Genomic DNA, 19591 nt, shown 5'->3' with positions numbered 1-19591 from the left:
GTTTGCCGACGGTTTGGAACCGTTTTTTCGGCCGTAATTCCAGGCGAAAAACGCCTGAATTACGTCCGTAAACAGGGCGTGTGAACATACCCTTAGGTCTGTGTGGATTTTCAGCCTCCGGATGTATAGAAGATGCAAATGACAAAAAAATTGGCGAAAAAACATTAGAAAAATGCACAATCCAAACAGTTGACAAATTCAGCTCTGCTAGATAACCTAGCAATATATCAGCCATAAAACATTGCTCTGTTGCTTTTTCCAGGAAGCATACGTGATGGCAGGGGTGGCGAGCCCTTATGTATGCCGTCTGCTGGGTATCTGTCTGACCACCACAGTACAACTGGTTACTCAGCTCATGCCATACGGTTGTCTGTTGGAATATGTACGAGAAAATAAAGACCATATTCACTCCAGAGATCTTCTCAACTGGTGCGTCCAAATTGCCAAGGTATGCTATAGTAAAGTATTTTATTGTCTACAAACTGTAGTGTAATTCCTTCCTGACTATAGAACAGATTTTCCCACCATTGGGCATCATGCACACAACCGTAATTTTGGTCTGCAATTACGCACCGTAATTGCGGATCAAAAAACTGTTCCATTAATTTCTATGGCTCACGGACACCTTACCGTATATTTACGGGAAGGTGTCCAGGCCGTAGAAAGCTTCCGTAAAAAATAGTACATGTCCTATTTTTTTAATTTTACGGACCGTGCTCCCATACTTTATAATAGGAGCACGGCCTTCAAATGTGGGTGACTCTCCGTGGCCGTCTGTACCCGTAATCACAGACCCTCATTACGGGCGCGGGCCTTAAACGTGCTGACATGCCATCACTTCCTACAGTAATTTGTTGGGGCCCAACTGTCGGGGACCACAGTGATCCTAAGAAGGAAGGGTTAACTAGCGCTGTAGCGTCCGATTAGTTGTTCCCATTCAGGGAACAAAGGGGCAGAAGCCCTTTCCAGTAATGTCTTCATAGCGCTGGTCCCATCCACTCACTCTGCAGGGAAAAGCAACACAGCCCCGTTGTTTCCTGCGCAGAGACTTTTGTCCCTTTGTTCTCAGGATTGGTGAGGGTCCCAGAGGTTGGACCCCCACTGACCATTAAATGATAACAAACAGAAGAAATGATCCAGCGCTGAGTCTAGTTGTTGGTTAAAAAGGAAGCGATGTTCCCACCTTTATTGGGGTGATGTAGGTTAAAATTGTAGGGAGACGCAGTCCCAAGGAGAATGTGAGTAGGCGGTTCTGCCCTGGCCTACGCGTTTCGAGCAACTCCTGTGCTCTTAGTCATGGCAAAGAAAACATTTCTTTGCCATGACTAAGAGCACAGGAGTTGCTCGAAACGCGTAGGCCAGGGCAGAACCGCCTACTCACATTCTCCTTGGGACTGCGTCTCCCTACAATTTTAACCTACATCACCCCAATAAAGGTGGGAACATCGCTTCCTTTTTAACCAACAACTAGACTCAGCGCTGGATCATTTCTTCTGTTTCTTCCAATACATACCGCCAGCCGCAGCGGGGATCCGAGCGGAGAGTCCGGAGACGCACCAAACTGGTGAGCTGGAGGTTTCCTCCCTTTACTATTTCTTCATTAAATGATAACATATCCTAGTGATATGCAACCACATCACTCTTTAAAAGGGGTCTTCCACGACATAGAATTACGCATATGTGCTGCTGACTGTTAAATGTCTTTGCTAATCCCAGGGTATGACATATCTAGAGGACATCCGCTTAGTACACAGGGATCTGGCTGCAAGGAATGTTCTGGTGAGAAACCCAGCGCATGTAAAAATCACAGATTTTGGACTTGCAAGATTGCTGGATGTGGATGAAACGGAGTATCATGCAGATGGAGGAAAGGTAAACAGCCGGGATGCCTTCATGGAACTTGTTCTGGGGACTGGATTTACACCAAAGTCATCACATACAACCCATACACACCGCAGGCAGTTTTTTCTCTAGTGGCTGGATGGCTGCATTCACAATTCAGCTTCGTCCCTAAACCATAGTTACTAGTATACAATTAGGCCTCGATCACACACTGCAGATTTTGTTTGCGTTTTTTAAGCCAAAACCAGAATTGGATCCAGGAGAACAGAAGACAAATTAAAATCAGGAGTAAAATGAACATAAGTACAATAGATCTCTTCCTGCACTAGTCCAATTCATATATTCTTATGGTACAAAGCAGAGGTGTACTTGAGACCCAATACCAATTCTGTACCAGGGCCTTCCAACTGTGTCATAGCAATGAGACCAGGTTCACACACACAGTTTTGATGCAGTTTTTTTAATCAGTTTTTTGAGCCAAACATGGACTGGACTCAAAAGAAAGGAGACGCCTCAGTCTTTTCTTTATACATTTCCTTCCTTTTAGATCCACCTCTCTGCCTTTGGTTAAAAAAACTGCACCAAAAACTGCATCAAAACTGTGTGTGTGATCCTGGCCTTACTAAACTGAGGTATTCTTATGTGACAGAGGGGTTTCTGGGCCCCTTCAGACACCAGGACAAATGTGCAACTGCTACATAATGGTACCATGGTCCCTGTATCAGATTATTGATGGGATAATAATAAGAGTGAGAGGATCACGTTAAGGGCTTATTCACACGAACGTGGGAAAGCTCGGACATAAAAAATGGCAGTTTTTCACGTCCGAGTTTCAACCGCGTGGGACCCGTTTTCACGGATCCCCATAGACTTGGGTCTATGGAGGGATCCGTGAAAGCGGAAGAAAATAGGACGTTCTATTTTTCAACGGACCCTTCACACAGTCCTTTGAAACAACGTCCGTGTGAACGGCACCATTGAAATACATGCGTTCGCATGACGGCCGTTTTAATGGCCATCACACGGACATATTCAGCGTTCGTGTGAATAAGGCCTAATGTGCAGGGTTTCACCCTGTTGTGCATCTTGGCAAATCTTTTAAACCAGCCTGGAGTGATCCTTCAGGATTTTATGTACTAAAGTTGGTCATACACTGGATATAGCGGTCGGCTAACAACTCTTCCTCCCAACTCCACCATAAACAAGCACGTTTGGACGAGCGGTCATGTTTTTTCAATGGGAAGAGGGGAATGAGCCACTGCCAGACACCCCTGGTAATGGCTTATCTCCCAAGGAACAAAGGATCTGACATGGTAAAACCCAACATGCCCGTTCCTTCTTTCTCCTGACATCCTCTATCTGGGGAGAGTTGGAAAACCCCCATACACATTAGATAGTTGGACGATCTTGCGAAACCGGCGGGTTCAGACAACATTTATATAAAGCGTATGGCCACCTTTACTCTCGGCTTGCATTTTACTGCTGCCCATTAGAATCAGCAGTGAACGCTAACCCTTATGTGTCTTTTCTATTCTCTAGGTTCCCATTAAATGGATGGCTTTGGAATCCATTCTGCATCGGAAGTTCACCCATCAGAGTGATGTGTGGAGTTATGGTGAGCAGCGTCATCTTAAAAAAATCTCAGGAGCGATACATGCAATGTTATTAGTGTATCACCATCTGTTTATATTCTAACAAAGGAGTTACTGTGTGGGAGCTGATGACCTTTGGGGCCAAGCCCTATGATGGGATCCCAGCTCGAGAGATTCCAGATCTACTGGAGAAAGGGGAAAGACTCCCTCAACCTCCTGTGTGTACTATAGATGTATATATGATCATGGTGAAATGTAAGTAATGGAAGTCTCCAGCTTGCGAACATTGCGGCATACCAACCAAAATATTTTCTCAAATGTTTTTCTAAAAACGATGTAACTCTTTAGACTTCCTGTCTTTCCTCTTCTTTCCTAAGTCCGTCCATGTTTAATGTTTCCATTGCTTAAACTAATACTACAATTCTACTCTAAAAATTCTGTCTTCTTATTGACCAGGTTGGATGATTGACTCAGAGTGCCGGCCCAAGTTTCGGGAGCTAGTCACTGAGTTTTCCCGCATGGCTCGAGATCCAAGTCGCTTTGTGGTCATTGAGGTATAATTCTAGAGATGTTGTTAGAATGACATCTAGCGCGGTTACTTATCCAAAGCCTTCTAACCTACATTCTTTTACAGGATGAAGAGCTCATGGCCCAATCCAGCCCTTTGACTACTCAGTTCTATAGCGATTTGCTGCAAGAAGCGGCCATAGAGGATTTGGTAGATGCTGAGGAGTATTTGGTTCCTCACCAGGGATTTTTTGGATGTGATGATACAGCAGTGGAACATCGCAGTCGAATATCATCTACACAGGTATGAAGCAGTTTCACTTATCTATGGTATTATTGTCCTTCAGCTACTGACCATACATTATAGATTAAAGTTGGTCAATTTTAGCCAATGATCTTGTGTATTGGGCAGCCCCCTCAGCAGCAACCACCCTCGATTGGCAACAAGAGGGGGTATATCATTTCAAAAGGGGTTTTCAAAAGTGGACAATACTTCTGTACATAGGTCTACAGAATAAAAAGCTGTGTAAGTACTGTATGCTGATGGAATGGAGGTGCTACACTTGATAATACTGAGGTTCTTCACTAGATGTTCCAATCTTTTCTCCCCAGAGTCAAGCAGAGACACAGATAGACCAGATAACGTTGGATGAAACCGGTCACGTGGAACCTCTATTATCTCGAACTTTGTCCCATGTGTCAGATGCCAGTGAGTCTGATGATCTGAGTGAAGGAGACTATGTGTTTGATCCACCACACCCCAAGGAAAACAGTCTTAAGCACAGGTATTGTGGGGACCCCACGTTGCTCGGAGGAAAGGACACAGTGGATGGAAGGGGACTGGAGACAGATGGCTGCATATCACCAGGATCTCCAGTATACCCTCCAGGTACTAGAAGTGAAGTAACTACAGAATATATACAGCAACTCCCAGGGCCATTGCTTTCTCTATAATATGTTTTTAAGTCTTTACTTTAGACGAGACTAACGCTATATAAAAGGGGTTGTCAAGGATTAAATTAAAGGATCTGATTTTTCTTCCATAAATAGAGACATGGCTGTCCAACCATTCAAGGATGAGTTCAATACCACGCACAGCCCATAGACAGAGCTGGAGCTGTTTCTGTAAGAAGAAAAAAAAAGATCTTTTTTTTCTAATCCTAGAGAACGCTTATAATGGGTAACTTATACCATACTTACATGGTGGCATCTACAAGATGTTTTAATAAGGTAGTAGATACATAGAGGGTTGGACTGGCTGACCTGAAAACTAGAGGATCCTCCAGTGGGCTAAGAATGACACAATAATGGGCACCCGAGGTCCAGCAGAAGACAACCCCATTTGAAGCTGAATTTAGAGTGAATCACTTCTAAGATTAGAAGTTTCTTGTGCAAATAATCAATGGACCTTATTAATAATATGTCCTGTGTGTACAACGATATAAACACTTATGAATCAGTAAAGATGGAGGATAGTCCCTTAGAATAATGTCTTCTGGTGGGCCCAAGGATCCCCAGTCTGGGTGTAGGCGCATCCACCGGGATATTCATTTGCATGCAGCAGGCGCCGAGTTTGCAGATCAGATTGGTTATTCGGTAATACTTGTCTTGCAGAAATGTAAGGCATCTGTCCTAATGACGGTCTGATAATCTAATCTGTTGCTCTGGTCTCATCTCTTTTCTAACGCAGAATATGTAAACCAAAGGGAACAAAGCAGAAGTCGCTCCCCGGTGAAGACACCAAGAACATCCGTGTCAACTCTCGAGAGGCCTAAGGGACAGTTGTGTAGGAATGGTATGATCAGGGAGCCAAGGAGTCCATTAGCAATGGGTGCTGTGGAAAACCCAGACTATCTTCCCCCTCCGGGAATGCACTTGCCGAATTCTTTCCCTCAAGCCTTTGACAATCCTTATTACTGGAATCATGAACTCAAAGCGGAAGGTGAATTAAACCCTACACAGAATGGATTTACTACTCCAACTGCAGAAAACCCAGAGTACCTGGGACTAGATGAGGCAATGATAAGGCCTCGGGATGTGACTGCATAAATGAGTTGGTATTACGTAACCCAGATAAAGGCAGCTGTTTTTCAAAAATACATCATATAAAAGGACATAAATAGGAACTGTCTCCAAAATGAATCTGCTATGGTCTACACAATCATGGCTGACCTATTTGCATTGGGCTGATCAATCGGCAATGGATTTTTAGGCAGATGTGAAAGTCCTGGCCATTCTTACGTAGATGGAACACCTCTATTGGGTTGTCTCTATAATCTAACCTCTTGTACACTACATATACCATCTAATCTGGAAATGGAGCAGATATTAAGAGGTTTGTTTAATGCAAAGCAGCTAACCTTTAAGTGAAATGAACTGTGAATGCACAAGAGACACTTACAAGATGAATGTATTTAAATGAACTAAATCTGGTATATGTTTAAGAAGTTCATACATGGGGCGTAACTTGTTTAACATTTACTACAATTATTTTTACTAATGCATAAGTTTGTGTATTCCTACAGGAGCACTGATGGAGATAGACATCTGTAATAAGCTAAATGTTGTTAACATGGACCGTCCTTGTAAGTAGATAGAGCTCATACAATCTGTTGTGTAGCCTCGATTAGCAGAATTACACAGTATTTCTAATGGAAGGCCGGTTCATAGCGGAGCCAGAATCTTTCATTTTGTCATGGACTCGATACAGCTTATCTGAACAGTTGACGCTTTGGGATCAATGATCAGAATTTCTTAACATCACAACCCTTAGGGCTCACGCACACGGCCATATTACGGATACATCTACACAGATTCAGAATACGGCACTCATAGCCTGAATACGTGGCACACGCGTATGTAATCCATGAGACAAAAAATGGTGGCCTGCCGCATCATGAAGCTGTTACGGTGAATACGGTGCTTTAGAGAGGCCCTATACTGCAACACACAGAGTGCCTACGGGTCAGTAATACGGATCTATAGGGACTCTGCGTGAAGATGTACAGGGTATGTGCACATGGCAAAGCCGTGCACATGAGTCCTTTGGGTTTTTTAAAAGCAAAGGTTAAGGCTGGATGTAAGATTAATCATAGACGACCAATAAGGACTTGTTCACACAAGAATATCAGAGCTATGGCTTTCCTCGTGATGAGATCCAATTCCCTATCCAATTCAGTACTTGGCAATAAAAGAAATTAAATATGGAAGGGAATACAGAGGTCATATATTTGTGTGATCCTCCTACGGAGAGTTTAAGGCAGCTGGCCATATAATCACTGTTACCAGTCCTCTGTATATAGGGTAATACAGGGGAGACACACTTTGTATCCCCTTCCTGTCCCAGAATTCTCAATATTATGACATGACTGTTTTCACGGTTACCTGCTCCAATGGAGCACTACGTTTTACACACCTAGTGACAAGGAACTGATTATTTGAGTTTCCTGGCACTCTACTGGAACTTCGTGGTCTGGGGGATGACATCTTCTTGAGAGTATAAAACTATCTTCATTACGACAACGAGTATTTTCTTTATTCTGTAGCTTCCTCACCACAGCGTCCTTATGTACAAAGATTGCTTATTTGTCTACACTAGAGGAAACTGACGATGGTAAGAACAAAGATCGCCACCAGTATGGCAGTCAAGAGCAGAGACTGAACTATGTCATGTGGTTATGCCAGGTTCGCTGTCCTGATCCACTTAGTCATGATCACGCAGCCAGGATCCAGGCAGCAAATGTGCCCATTTTTTTTTGTATGCAAGCATAGGGCCATTGCACAGGATATGGAAAAGGTTGTGTTCATATATATATATATATATATATATATATATATATATATATATACCACGTTGTACCAATGGTTCGTAAGTATATATTGTTTATATAAAGTAGCTTTTCTAATGCACAATGGTTATTATTGAAATTTCCTTGGAACAACATTTAAAGAGGTTGTCCACATTTATTTTTTGCAAATATCTGATTAATAGAGCTGTAAGAGACAGATAAAAATGGCGCTTGACCGGAGTTATCAGACAGACTGGTTGGTAGGGATTCTAAAAGGTTTATATTGTTAGGTATTGTATGCCTAGCAACCAGATTGTCTCATTAGCGCTGTCCTGACAACAGAGAAGGAGAAAACTGGTGACCAGCAATCGTGTCCCATCTCAGCCTGGCATATTAATCAGATTTTTCTTAAAGGGTTGTCCAAGATCAGAAAAAAAACCCATGGCTGCTTTCTTTCAAAAACATTGATGTGAATGAGGATGAGCTGCAATACCACACTCAACCTGTGGACAGGTGTGGTGCTGTTTTTGGAAGAAGGCAGTCATGTTTTTCTAATAGTAAATAACCCATATATTGTAAAGTTTTGAGAACTTCTGATCAATTATTCATTTGCACAGGTTACCCTTAATGTGTTACTAGCAGTCTGCTGTGTAGTAAGATTCATGAATCTAGTTTTTACGTATGCCGCTGATAAGTTTTACTATAACAACACTACTGGTTGATATAGCCATGGTATAAAAGCTTTAAAAGGATTACAACTGATGAGCATAGCCAAATCCATTGTGACAACTGACCTGGATTAAAGGGGTTGTAGAAGATTAGAAACATTTGGGTGCTTTCATTGAGAAATGGCGCCACATCTGTCCACAGGTTTTGTCGGATATTGCAGCTTAGCTGTATTGTGAATGAGGCTGAGCTGCAGTACCACACATAACCCGTGGACAGGTGTGACACCGTTTTTGAGAAGAAAGCAGTCATGTTGTTCGAACCCTGTACAACCCCTTTAACAGCTAACAAAATACCACTGGATTAACGGATTTTGGGAAACGGATCTGGTCATTATTACTCTAAAGTCTTGTTCACACACTGCAGATTTTGCAAGCATTTTATGCCAAAACCAGAATTGGATCCAGTATAGCAGACCTCTAAGGCCCCTTCCTTTATATAGTTTTTCTTTTTAGCTTCCATTCCTGGTTTTGGCTTAAAAAAAATACATGCAAAATCTGCAGCAAATCTGCACTGTGTGAACAAGGCCTAAGGGTATGTTCCCACAGGCAGGATATGCTGCAGATTTTTAGCAACAGAAAATCTGCAGGCGAATCTCAAAAAAACTCAGGTAAATTAATCACAGGAATCTGCAGCAACTAGAGCATTTTTGCTGCGCATATTGATTTTACCTGCGGATTTAGGGTGAAGCATTGATTATAGCAAAATGTTTGTGCACCTCCGGATTCTCTGCAATTTTTACTCTGATTCCTCTACGGAATCGCTGTACTTATTAGTTAATACTTATTAGTGCGTAGTTTATGCTTCCTCTTAAAATCTATGGGCCAAACACGCAGCATAAAGGGACACGTTGCAGATTTAAGTCGCACCGCCGAACACTTTCCGCATGACTTTTCTGCGATTTATTTCCGCAGTGTGGTCCTGAGATTTGCCAAATTGTTTTCACTTTGCTGCGACTATAAATGCTGCGGAATTTCCGCACAGAACTCCATTGCAGAAATTCCGCAGCATTAAGGGTATGTGCACACACACTAATTACGTCCGTAATCGACGGACGTATTTCGGCCGCAAGTCCCGGACCGAACACAGTGCAGGGAGCCGGGCTCCTAGCATCATACTTATGTACGATGCTAGGAGTCCCTGCCTCGCTGCAGGACAACTGTCCCGTACTGTAATCATGTTTTCAGTACGGGACAGTAGTTCCACGGAGAGGAAGGGACTCCTAGCGTCGTACATAACTATGATGCTAGGAGCCGGGCTCCCTGCACTGTGTTCGGTCCTGGACTTGCGGCCGAAATACGTCCGTCAATTACGGACGTAATTAGTGTGTGTGCACATACCCTAACACTCCGTGGGAACCCGGCCTAAAAGGTCATTACCATAGCTGTACATGAGGTCCATGTTCCCTTCCATTTTTTTAACCAAACATCCGAGTTGATCCCAACTGGGATTTCCTACTACGTGTAGGGATCAGTCCACACTGTTGGCAAAAATATGGCAGTGAATCCAGCCCTCAGAGACCGGCATGTAGATGAGCCCTTGTTACTATACTCAACACTCTCATGTAGTCACCACCACTTTTTTTTCTTCTCTACCCATCTCCCAGACACTGCCCACTGCACTATAAACTTTGGGCATAGCACCACATTTACCCACAATCACTGTAAATTCCGTCTTCCTGCAAAATATCATGAGATGTTTTTAAAAGTTTTGCTACCTGAAGTTTGTTATTGTTTTGTATGAAGTTTGTATATTTTAGATTTTATATTTCGAGAATGTGTTTTTATAAGTCTATATTATGCCTTCTAGAAAAGTTCTATTTTCCTCACAATGGCACATTTTTAATTTCACGGTGGGTGGCTACAACAAATCTAAACCTGGTTTTTACTGTATTGTAAATGCTTTTAAAACATTAAAGAGACATATACCTCAATGTTGTTTTATAATGCTTTTTCTCCTGGTCTATTGGTTGTATTAGAATTTTCATTTTCTGCATATCCCTAGGAGAGAAGTCTAAGGCTGGGTGCTTCCGTTGTTCTGTTCCGTCAAAGGAGCAGAATAATGTAAATACCGGAAGCGCCGATGCCGTTGTATGATGGACACCCCCAGCAGCCGCTGAAACCCATTGACTTTAATGGGCTCTGTCGGGGTGTCTGTGGTTTTACCAGAAACAATAGCGCAGCCGCTATATTTGGCCAGATCTGCGACGGAGGCCCTAAGGAAATTCCGCAGCGTTTATGCTATATGGGAACCCATCCCATGTGGCGTAAATGCTGCAGAATTTCCGCAACAGAATTATGTGTGAAAATTCCGCAGCATTTACAGAAGCAGCAAAGTGGATACGATTTAAAAAATCTCATGCCCACTCTGCGGAAAAAGCGCAGTGTAAACGTTAATAAATTGGGTTTTCCCCATTGAATCCAATGGGGATGCAAAACCTGCAACATAAAGCCAAGTGTTGTGACTTTTGCGGCGTATTTGCAGCGATTACGCCGCAGAAGTCGCAACTATGGAAAAAATATATACTTTCCCAGAACGCTTCTCCTGCAGTCCGGCCTCCTAGGATGACGTTTCATGCTATGTGACCACTGCAGCGTCACATGGCCTGTAATCTTAGGAGGCCGGACTATGCGGAGAAGAGGGAGAGGGTAAGTATGAGCACTTTATTTCCGCTGCAGAAATTCCGTCACAAAAAGCAATTTTTTTTTTTTATGGAATGTCCTGTGGGATGCCGGTTGGATACAACGCGTGATTTTTACGCAGCGTGTCCGACCTGTAGGAACCCGGCCTAACAGTTTTTCCTGTTCATTTGGCACTTATTAAAGAGGATTTACTATGAACTAATGGACAGCAGCCGTTCTAATGTCTCACACTGGAATGAGTTCATCCATGAGCATCCACAACAACCATGGATAAATAAATTATACACCAGTCCCCGAAAAAAAAAAAACACAACAAAAAAAAAAATTACATTTTTTTTTATTCTCTCTTCTCAAAGCATGTAAAAAAAGTTTAGCACTTATTTAAAAGAGGTTGTATGAGATTAGATACCAGGCTGTGCTTTCTCTTCTCTATAAACAGCACCACACCTGGCCATGGGCTGTGTCTGGTATTGCATTTTAGCCCTAGTCACTTGACTATACTAGATACAGCCCATAGACAAGGGTAGCGCCGTTTCTTGTGGGGGGGGGGGAGCGATGTATGTGCAAACTTGTGTTGCAAATTCACCTGCAAACAAACCATCTGTAGGTTGCAGAGTACATACCATAATAGAGCTACGCCTGTCTAGGTATATACACAGAGGTCATCCAGGCTACATATAGTAGTGCAGACAGGGGGGGCATATAGGAGCGGCCGGGGAACATTACTTCCAAAAAAAGGGTAGTAAATTATGAATATGATGAATACCAATATTGGGCTTAATGGATCAGAAGATTGGGAGTGTGAATTAGAAATATGCTGCCACCCCAAGACTGGTGACAGGGTTTGTAGGACACACGCTCTGAGCTCTTACAAGAGGACACAAGGTGCTTGGCTGTTGGTGATCTTCTCTACCGGTTCTCCATTCATGGCTTTTCGGATGGCCTCTATCAACTGAAGAAATTAGATTAATACAACGTTACTGTATACCGCCGTTCAGGGGCAATAACCCTAAAGTCTATCTTATCTCCATTCACTAAGAATTATTGTTCTCGGTTATCAGCTATTTCCGGTTGGCTGTGTTTTTTTCCAGTTGGATTTATTACTTAAAATCCAACCCATTATCACGACTTTCTCACATATCTGAAAACCTCTAGTAACATTTACATACATAGTTGTGGATGGTTATCGGCTCTTCTCATACCCCAAATTTCAGTCTAATGGTGGCCGTAGTGAGATAATTTGGCCATTACAACACTATTCATTCCGCATCAAAATCAGTTTAATCCTGAATGAGGTGTCACGTGAGGGCTTTCTGAACTTTTGATTGGTCGAGAGGGTTCAGGATTCCTACTTAGCATAGTGTACATAGAGCCTCCTGACGAAGCCGGTCTATCGGGCGAAACGCGCGTCGAGGCGCTTGTTCACCCAGATCTTCTGATCCTCCACGCTCTCCAAACATGCCTCAGGGTATGTGTATGTGCCTTTGCTAACTTGTACTTATTTTTGGGCTATACTGTTTAGCTATGGCAGCTGTACTCTCCTATGGCTATCTGCGCTACAATATCTTTTGATATACGTCAACAGCTGCACTCTTCACTTGTGCTGACTTAAATACAGCAGTATACGTATATCTATTTAGCTACACTGTGCTGACCTTTTACGCATTATTATATGTATATCCATTTAGCTGCACCTTTTTATACATTGTGCTGGCTCTGACGTACTATCACCACATGTATGCTGCCATATGTTATCCTGCCCTCCCCACGCATTATTACACCTTGTGTAGGCCCTGATAGTTTACAGGCCACCCTTGCATTGCTATTCTTAGCTGATAGCATTTTGCTATATGTGGGATTTATATTACACACCCCTGGGCTTGTGTTATTATTCAATTTTATTTGAGCGTGTTAGTGATCATTAGTATATGGTTGATTCTGTCGGTCATGGTCTTTTTCATCTGACCCTGCTGTATATGTCTCCGTATATGCTGTATCATTTCTCTTTTTCTATCATTGTGTTATTTTGTCATTATATTTAATAAAGATATTTTTTGTGCTTTTTACATTGAGTACAATATTCTTTTTAGGGATATGTCCCAATTGGTTCGTTTTTAGGTTTAAATAGTGTACATAGGAGCCTATAGTCCCTGATGAACCCACTAGCACTATCTAATAGATATAGGGAAGGGGGTGCACAACCTTTTCTGGTCCGAGGGCCTGATTGTCAGATTGTACCAACTATAAGGCCGGATACACAAGAGCGTGTTCAGTCCGGGATATAGGGTCCGTATGTCGGCAGTATTTCCCGGACTGAGCACACTGCAGGGAGCTGGGCTCTTATCGTTATCTATGACGCTAGGAGTCGCTGCCTAGCTGTTTTCAGTACGGGACAGTAGTTCCGTGGAGAGGCAGGGACTTCTAGCGTCATAGATAACTATGACGATAAGAGCCCAGCTCTCTGCAGTGTGTTCGGTTCGGGAAATGCGGCCGACCTGCGGACCGTTTATCACAGACTGAACACGCTCGTGTGAATCCGGCCTAAGGGTCACAATAAAACGTTAAAGAGGTCTCCCCATCTGAGACCTTTATGAAATATTAACAGTATATGCCATAAATGTCTGGCAGGTGGGGTTCCATTTTTTCCCATGAGCTACAAAGGAGAGAACGGAATGCATGCGTGGCCACATCTCCACCTCATCTCATTCTCTCTGGAGTGTCCATCAGGGGATATAGCATAATTATTTAGGTTGGAATACCCATTCAAAGGTTCACTGTGTAAAACTGGCGCACTGCAGGGTCTGAGGCAGCAGTAAATGACACAAGGATTAAAAGGGCACCAAAGAGAGAATACCAGTTTGTACTGGCCCGTCAGGCCTGTGCTGGGCATAACACATTAAGGCTGGTTTCACACTACCTATTTTCAGGCGTAAACGAGGCATTTTACACCTCGAATTACGCCTGAAAACACGGCTCCAATACGTCGGCAAACATCTGCCCATTCATTTCAATGCATTTGCCGACGACCTGTAATTTTACGCGTCGCTGTCAAAAGACGGCGCGTAAAATAAGAGCGTCGTCAAAGAAGTGCAGGACACTTCTTAGGACGTAATTTGAGCCGTTTTTCATTGACTTCAATGAAGAACAGCCCCAAATTACGGCCGTAATTGACGCCTCGCAAAACGCGAGTACGAGCAATTACGTCTGAAATGCAGGAGCTGTTTTCTCCTGAAAACAGCTCCGTAATTTCAGCCGTAATTGTCGTTATCATGTGCACATACCCGAACAGTTTGTGCTCCCCATAACAGTAACAGCCACACTGTGCCCCCAGTATTGTTAACTACTCAGTGAGCCTGGTAGTGCCAGCCACACAGTGCCCAATAACAGTGTATCTAGTAGTGCCGGCCAAATAGTGCCACTGGGAGCTGCACAGGATGACTTTGCGGGTTGCATGTGCAGGTTGTGCCCCCCTGATGTAGGATCTCTCTGGGAACCAATAGCGGAATAGTTTTGCTCTAGAAATACTCACATCTTTCTCATAGGGGAATCCTCCAAGTTCCAGCTTGGAGAAGACAAGTTTTCCATTTATTTCAATCTCAAATGCTCCTAAAAGCAGAAAACGGATCGAATTAGAAGTGATGACAGATCGTCCTGCCGCAGCAGTCTATGGTGTAAAGTAGTGATCTCCTGCCTTAAAGGCCCATTCACACGAGCGTGAATAACATCCGTGTGCTGCGCATGGAAATCACGAGCAGCACAAGGACCCATTGATTTCAATGGGGCTGTTCACACATGATGGAGTTTTCACGCAGCGAGAGTCCGCTGAAACTCCCTGCATGTCCTATATTGGTGCGTTTTCACGCACCTACGCGCCCATTGAAGTCAATGGGTGCGTGAAAACCACGAACCGCACACGGATGCAGATCCGTGTGCAGTGCGTGATTTGCACATCAATTCGATTGAAAAAGAAAAAATGTGCTTTGCGAGTGCGTGAAAAACGTATGCCACCCACAAAGCACACTGATGCATAACACAACACACGTACCAGATTCACGCTAGTTTTTCATGCACGTGAATCCGATATACTCGTGTGAATGTAGCCTTACACAACTACAACTCTGCAGCGGTCAGGGTATTCTGGGAGCTGTATACACTTCTAAAATATGAATAAGTTCTTACCAGTGCCCCCAGGACGGGAGTCAATGCTGACCTCAGGAAACTCCTCCAGCACAGCGCCAGCCAGCTCCTCATAGTGAGACTTAAACCCGCAGGGCTCACTAAATGGAACAGAATCCCAGTATTATTGATCATACACTGCAAGTACTGGTTAAAGGGGTTGTACAGAGTTAGAAAAACATGGCTGCTTGCTTCCAAAAACAGTGCCACACCTGGTTGTGTGTGGTATTGCAGTCCAGCCACAGTCACTTCAACATGTGAACAGGTGTGATTCTGAAAGAAACCCGATTAATATTTTTTTTTTGTTTAATCATGTACAGCTACTCTAAAGGAAACTTTAGGGGGCAATGTCTCCCCTGCCAAAACCCCTTTCCTGCCCTCTGACCAATTAAGAAAGTAGTCAGAAGTTGCGCTTCCGGGGAGGGTGGTGGGGGACGACCCACCGATTTCGTCTGTATTTGTCTATTGAGTATGGCGGCAGCCCCGTATTTTACCGCAGAGGACAGTTATCAAGAAAAGGAGGATTGGGCATGTTGGATTTCATCATGTCTGTTGCAGTGTCTACATCTTGAAAATAAACATCCATGTTTATAGGCGACTAGAGAGAGATGGCTGTTGGTCTGACGAGCACTGACTGCGACCTAACTCTCTGTCGCAGACTCCATTGTGCACCGCTAGCATCGGTCACGTGACTTTTTTCCATTCTGCTCCTATGGCGGATCAGAACAACGGAAATGTGAGCCCAAGTGTGAACCCAGACTAAGGCCCCATGCACACGACAGCAAAAAACCTCCGCAAAAACGGAGCCATTCACTTTCATTGAACACTGACACCTTTCCGTAGCACTACAGAAGGGTGTCAGTGCCGTGGAAATGTTCCGGGAATTATGGAACATGTCCGTTCTTTCGCATTTTGCGGGCCGTGCCTCCATACTTTGTATGGGAGCACTGCCCGAAAATGCGGCTGTCAGTCAGCGGCCGGCCGTGCCCGCAATCGCGGGCCGTGATTGCGGGCACGGTCGTGTGCATGGGGCCTAAGGCCCCATGCACACGATAGTATTTTTCATCAGTAATAACGGACCCATTCATTTCTATTGGCCACGGACACCTGTCAGGATTTTTACTGATGGGTGTCCGTGCTGAAAAAAACTATAGAAACTGTCCTATTTTTGTCAGTAATTACGGCACGGACTCTTCCCATAGAAGTCAATGGGAGCTTCTGTAAATACGGACGGATACTGATGTGCATCCGTAAACCGTCCGTATTTACGGGAACATTGCTAGGCAACGTGTTGATGACATAATTTGCAATCTCCCTCTTTTTGGATGGATCCGTATATACGGGTGCCTACTGATCCGTATTTACGGACAGTATTTCGGGATAGACGGTAATACTGTCGTGTGCATGAGGCCTAATGTAGATGTTCACACCAAGTTTGGGACATACGTCTGACATATACATTTTTATACCAAAGTAAATATACTGTAACGTTCCCGTAAATTTCTATCGGGTCAACATATGGTTAAAGAAAGTACCGGATTTTCCGGGATAGAGATATATATATATATATACACACATATACATATATAGATGGAAGCTCCTTCATTCCACTGATCGAGGGTCTTTAAACCCCCATCTATCAAATACTTATGACAGAGAATAGGCCAGCAACGTTAAAGTCCCAGAAAACCCCTTATGTGTCAACTTCTGTGTAGATTTCAGGATATATTTATTTATTAGACATGGGATATATACATATTTTTTTTTTTTTTTTTATTATTATTATTTTTCAATTAAAAAAAACCTCTAAAACCGAGATCCTAAATAACACACGGCTAATGGATGAATACCAGCTTGTCATGTACGGGATGATGGACCCCAACCATCATGTGACCAGCACCTTACAAATCCTCCAGGGGCCTCTCTTAGTGATAAACCCTTGAAAGGGTTGATCTAAGATCAGAAAAAAGAGGCTGTTTTTTTTTATTATTCCAGAAACAGTGCCTCCCTTGCTTATAGGTTATACCTGGTATCGCAGCATATAAGTGATGGGGCATCAGTTGCAATACCATACATTGCCTATGCAAAAGAGTGGCACCGTTTCTGAGAAATGAAGACAGACCTAATTTCTTATAATTTCAGATAACCCTGGGTTACCTTATCACTATTTATAGAGACAGTCGACAGCTGTTATAGAACTACAGGTCCCAGAATGCCAAGGGGCACCAGTGTCTGCGGCAATCTGTAGTTCCACAATTCCCCATCTAATACTAATCCGATACAATAATTTGCACACCAGCCTGTCCTCACCAGTACTCCACCACAAGGCTCACAGTCATCGCTATTCTCCAGGCTCACAGCTGTTCTACTGCAATATAAACTGGTTCTAAATCTTCCCCCAATTCACTTCCGCCCTTACTGCAACTTACTTCCGGTTCTAATACAATCTACTTTCGCCCTCACTGACAATTTCTACTCCCAAATAGTGACTGTGAGGAAGCAACTCCCCCTGCTGGCCTTCCATATATTGCAACAAGCGGCAGGTAATTTATACTGATACGGAAGAGCTGCTGTAGTCTGTAAGAAGAGCATTTTATATTGCATTGAAATAATGATGTTATTATTTTCACCAGTATGAGAACATGTAGATTGAAAATGTCATTATAATATCATGTGACTAAAAGAAAGTGCACCCTAGCACCTGAACCTCGAGCCATAAAGTGATATATAGATTGCTGCAACAGCCTGCACTCCCCTAGGAAGAGCATGGAGCCAAATAAGCACTAGTGAGGTGAGGTGAGGCGAGGTGAGGCGAGGTGAGGCACGGCACTGGTGGCGGGCATAGCTCCCAGGTGTCCATCTTTCATACTTGCCTACTTCTAAGAATCAATTTCAGGGGAGTTTGATATGTCGCACTTTTGCACGCCATGGAATCTTTTATTAAAGTAAAACCGCCCATACGTACAGGTCACGCTCTCTTAAAAAAATCTCCATTAACCCCTTTAGGACTGACCTGTATTGGGGACGAGCATCTTTTTCACTGTTGCATTTTCCGTCTGTGTAAGCGGGAGCGTGTTTTTTGCGGAACGAGTCACAATTTAGGGCTGCATATGAATTATTGCTTTACTTTTATTAGCTTTTTGGGGGGGTTGTGGAAAAAAAAAACCTGCAATTTTGCCTTTTTTTTTTTTTTTTTTTTTTTTTTTTTAGCATTTACTGTTCCATGTAAATGTGTAATCTTTATTCTATGCGTCGGTACGATTACGGCGATACGGAATATGCATAGTTTTTTAAAAATATATTTTACTACAATTAAAAGCACATTTCATTGCAAAAGATAGTTTTTATGTTGCCGCATTAATTCTTCCATCTGTCGGCGTGTTTTATTTTTTAAATCTTTATCAAAATGTATTTAGTTATTTCTTTTAGTCTCACTAGGGGACGTCACAATGCAATCGTTTGATCGCTTATTTTTTGGTATACATACTCTGTATACCAAACCGTTATTGGCTGCCCGTGTGAGGTCATGTCCACAGACAGCGTAACCACTGCAGAATTTCAGTTTTTTCTAGAGAAATTGATATTCTGCAGGTTGAAGATCTGCACCGCAGGCCAATTTTCAGGAGCAGGAGTTTGTTGTTCTGGTTTCATTGTATCCTCTAATCTCTCCGGTAAGACTATGCTCACATTTGCGTTGGAGGCTCCGTAGCAAATTCCATTAGAATTGACTTATAGGTACGGCGCCGCATGCAGCGCTATTTTTGCACTCCAAACGGTGGACACCATAACGGAGTTCACGACACAGATGTGAACAGAGCCTAAAAGTTCTGTATAATTTCTGACTTGAAGACCAATCCTGGTGTGTTAACCTGTGAAGGGAAACGAGTATAGCAATACTGCCATAAAACCAATGCAATATCATTGTCATATAATACCTAAGTAATGCAATATAAATTCCCCATATAATACTGCCATCTAGTGTCTACATATTAGTGCCATACAGTGAACACATAGCGGTGCCATGCTGTGCCAAAAAATAATGCTCTTTAATGCTCAAATTATAGTCTTTGCATGTGGCGTGATGGAAGTTTAGAGCATGGCGGAGGCTATGAGGCAATTGTCCCTTTTGTCCATGCTATATTCTTGCCATGAGCTCAGTCATCCATCTCTCCTATTAGACAGATAGCCTTCTTTTATGACCAGGCCCGAAGGCGAGGTGATATTTGGATGACCTTTTTCTGGAACAGTGGGAGAGCAAGTTGGAGGCAATATTTTGTTTAAATTCTTTAAATGCGTTGGTACTGTTTTATGGAGGGAC

At 43.1% G+C, this 19591-nt stretch overlaps 2 protein-coding genes across 3 annotated transcripts in view; one reads left to right on the top strand and one right to left on the bottom strand.

Moving 5' to 3' along the window:
* Nucleotides 1-9493, top strand: part of ERBB2 (erb-b2 receptor tyrosine kinase 2) — a 63412-nt gene extending 53919 nt beyond the window's left edge. For both annotated transcript variants that reach the window (XM_075845960.1, XM_075845961.1), the window contains exons 20-27: nucleotides 263-448; nucleotides 1717-1872; nucleotides 3382-3457; nucleotides 3543-3689; nucleotides 3891-3988; nucleotides 4069-4245; nucleotides 4554-4830; nucleotides 5632-9493. In XM_075845960.1, the coding sequence (XP_075702075.1) occupies nucleotides 263-448; nucleotides 1717-1872; nucleotides 3382-3457; nucleotides 3543-3689; nucleotides 3891-3988; nucleotides 4069-4245; nucleotides 4554-4830; nucleotides 5632-5990 (1476 nt within the window). In that variant the 3' untranslated portion in view covers nucleotides 5991-9493. The remainder of the gene's footprint in view (nucleotides 1-262; nucleotides 449-1716; nucleotides 1873-3381; nucleotides 3458-3542; nucleotides 3690-3890; nucleotides 3989-4068; nucleotides 4246-4553; nucleotides 4831-5631) is intronic.
* Nucleotides 9494-11418: 1925 nt separating this feature from the next.
* MIEN1 (migration and invasion enhancer 1) lies at nucleotides 11419-18400 on the bottom strand. Its single transcript, XM_075845721.1, has 4 exons — nucleotides 17584-18400; nucleotides 15277-15374; nucleotides 14627-14703; nucleotides 11419-12049 (listed from the first exon to the last, which is right to left on the bottom strand). Exons 1-4 carry the CDS (start codon nucleotides 17610-17612, stop codon nucleotides 11966-11968), a joined length of 288 nt encoding a protein of 95 aa, XP_075701836.1. The 5' UTR covers nucleotides 17613-18400; the 3' UTR covers nucleotides 11419-11965.
* Between the last annotated feature and the right edge of the window lie 1191 nt (nucleotides 18401-19591).

Source organism: Rhinoderma darwinii, chromosome 13, assembly GCF_050947455.1.
Source record: "Rhinoderma darwinii isolate aRhiDar2 chromosome 13, aRhiDar2.hap1, whole genome shotgun sequence".
Lineage (NCBI taxonomy): Eukaryota > Metazoa > Chordata > Amphibia > Anura > Rhinodermatidae > Rhinoderma > Rhinoderma darwinii.
Note: the sequence above shows the minus strand (reverse complement) of the source record. Positions and strands in the feature narration are given on the sequence as shown.

Bases quoted from the DNA above. Each gene is read 5' to 3' on its own strand.
- MIEN1 (XM_075845721.1), bottom strand. From the start codon at position 17,612: ATGACTGTGAGCCTTGTGGTGGAGTACTG. The intron at 14,704-15,276 runs GTAAGAACTTAT...TTCTGCTTTTAG, and splicing joins CTCCCGTCCTGGGGGCACTG to GAGCATTTGAGATTGAAATA. The intron at 12,050-14,626 runs GTGAGTATTTCT...TAATTTCTTCAG, and splicing joins GATTCCCCTATGAGAAAGAT to TTGATAGAGGCCATCCGAAA.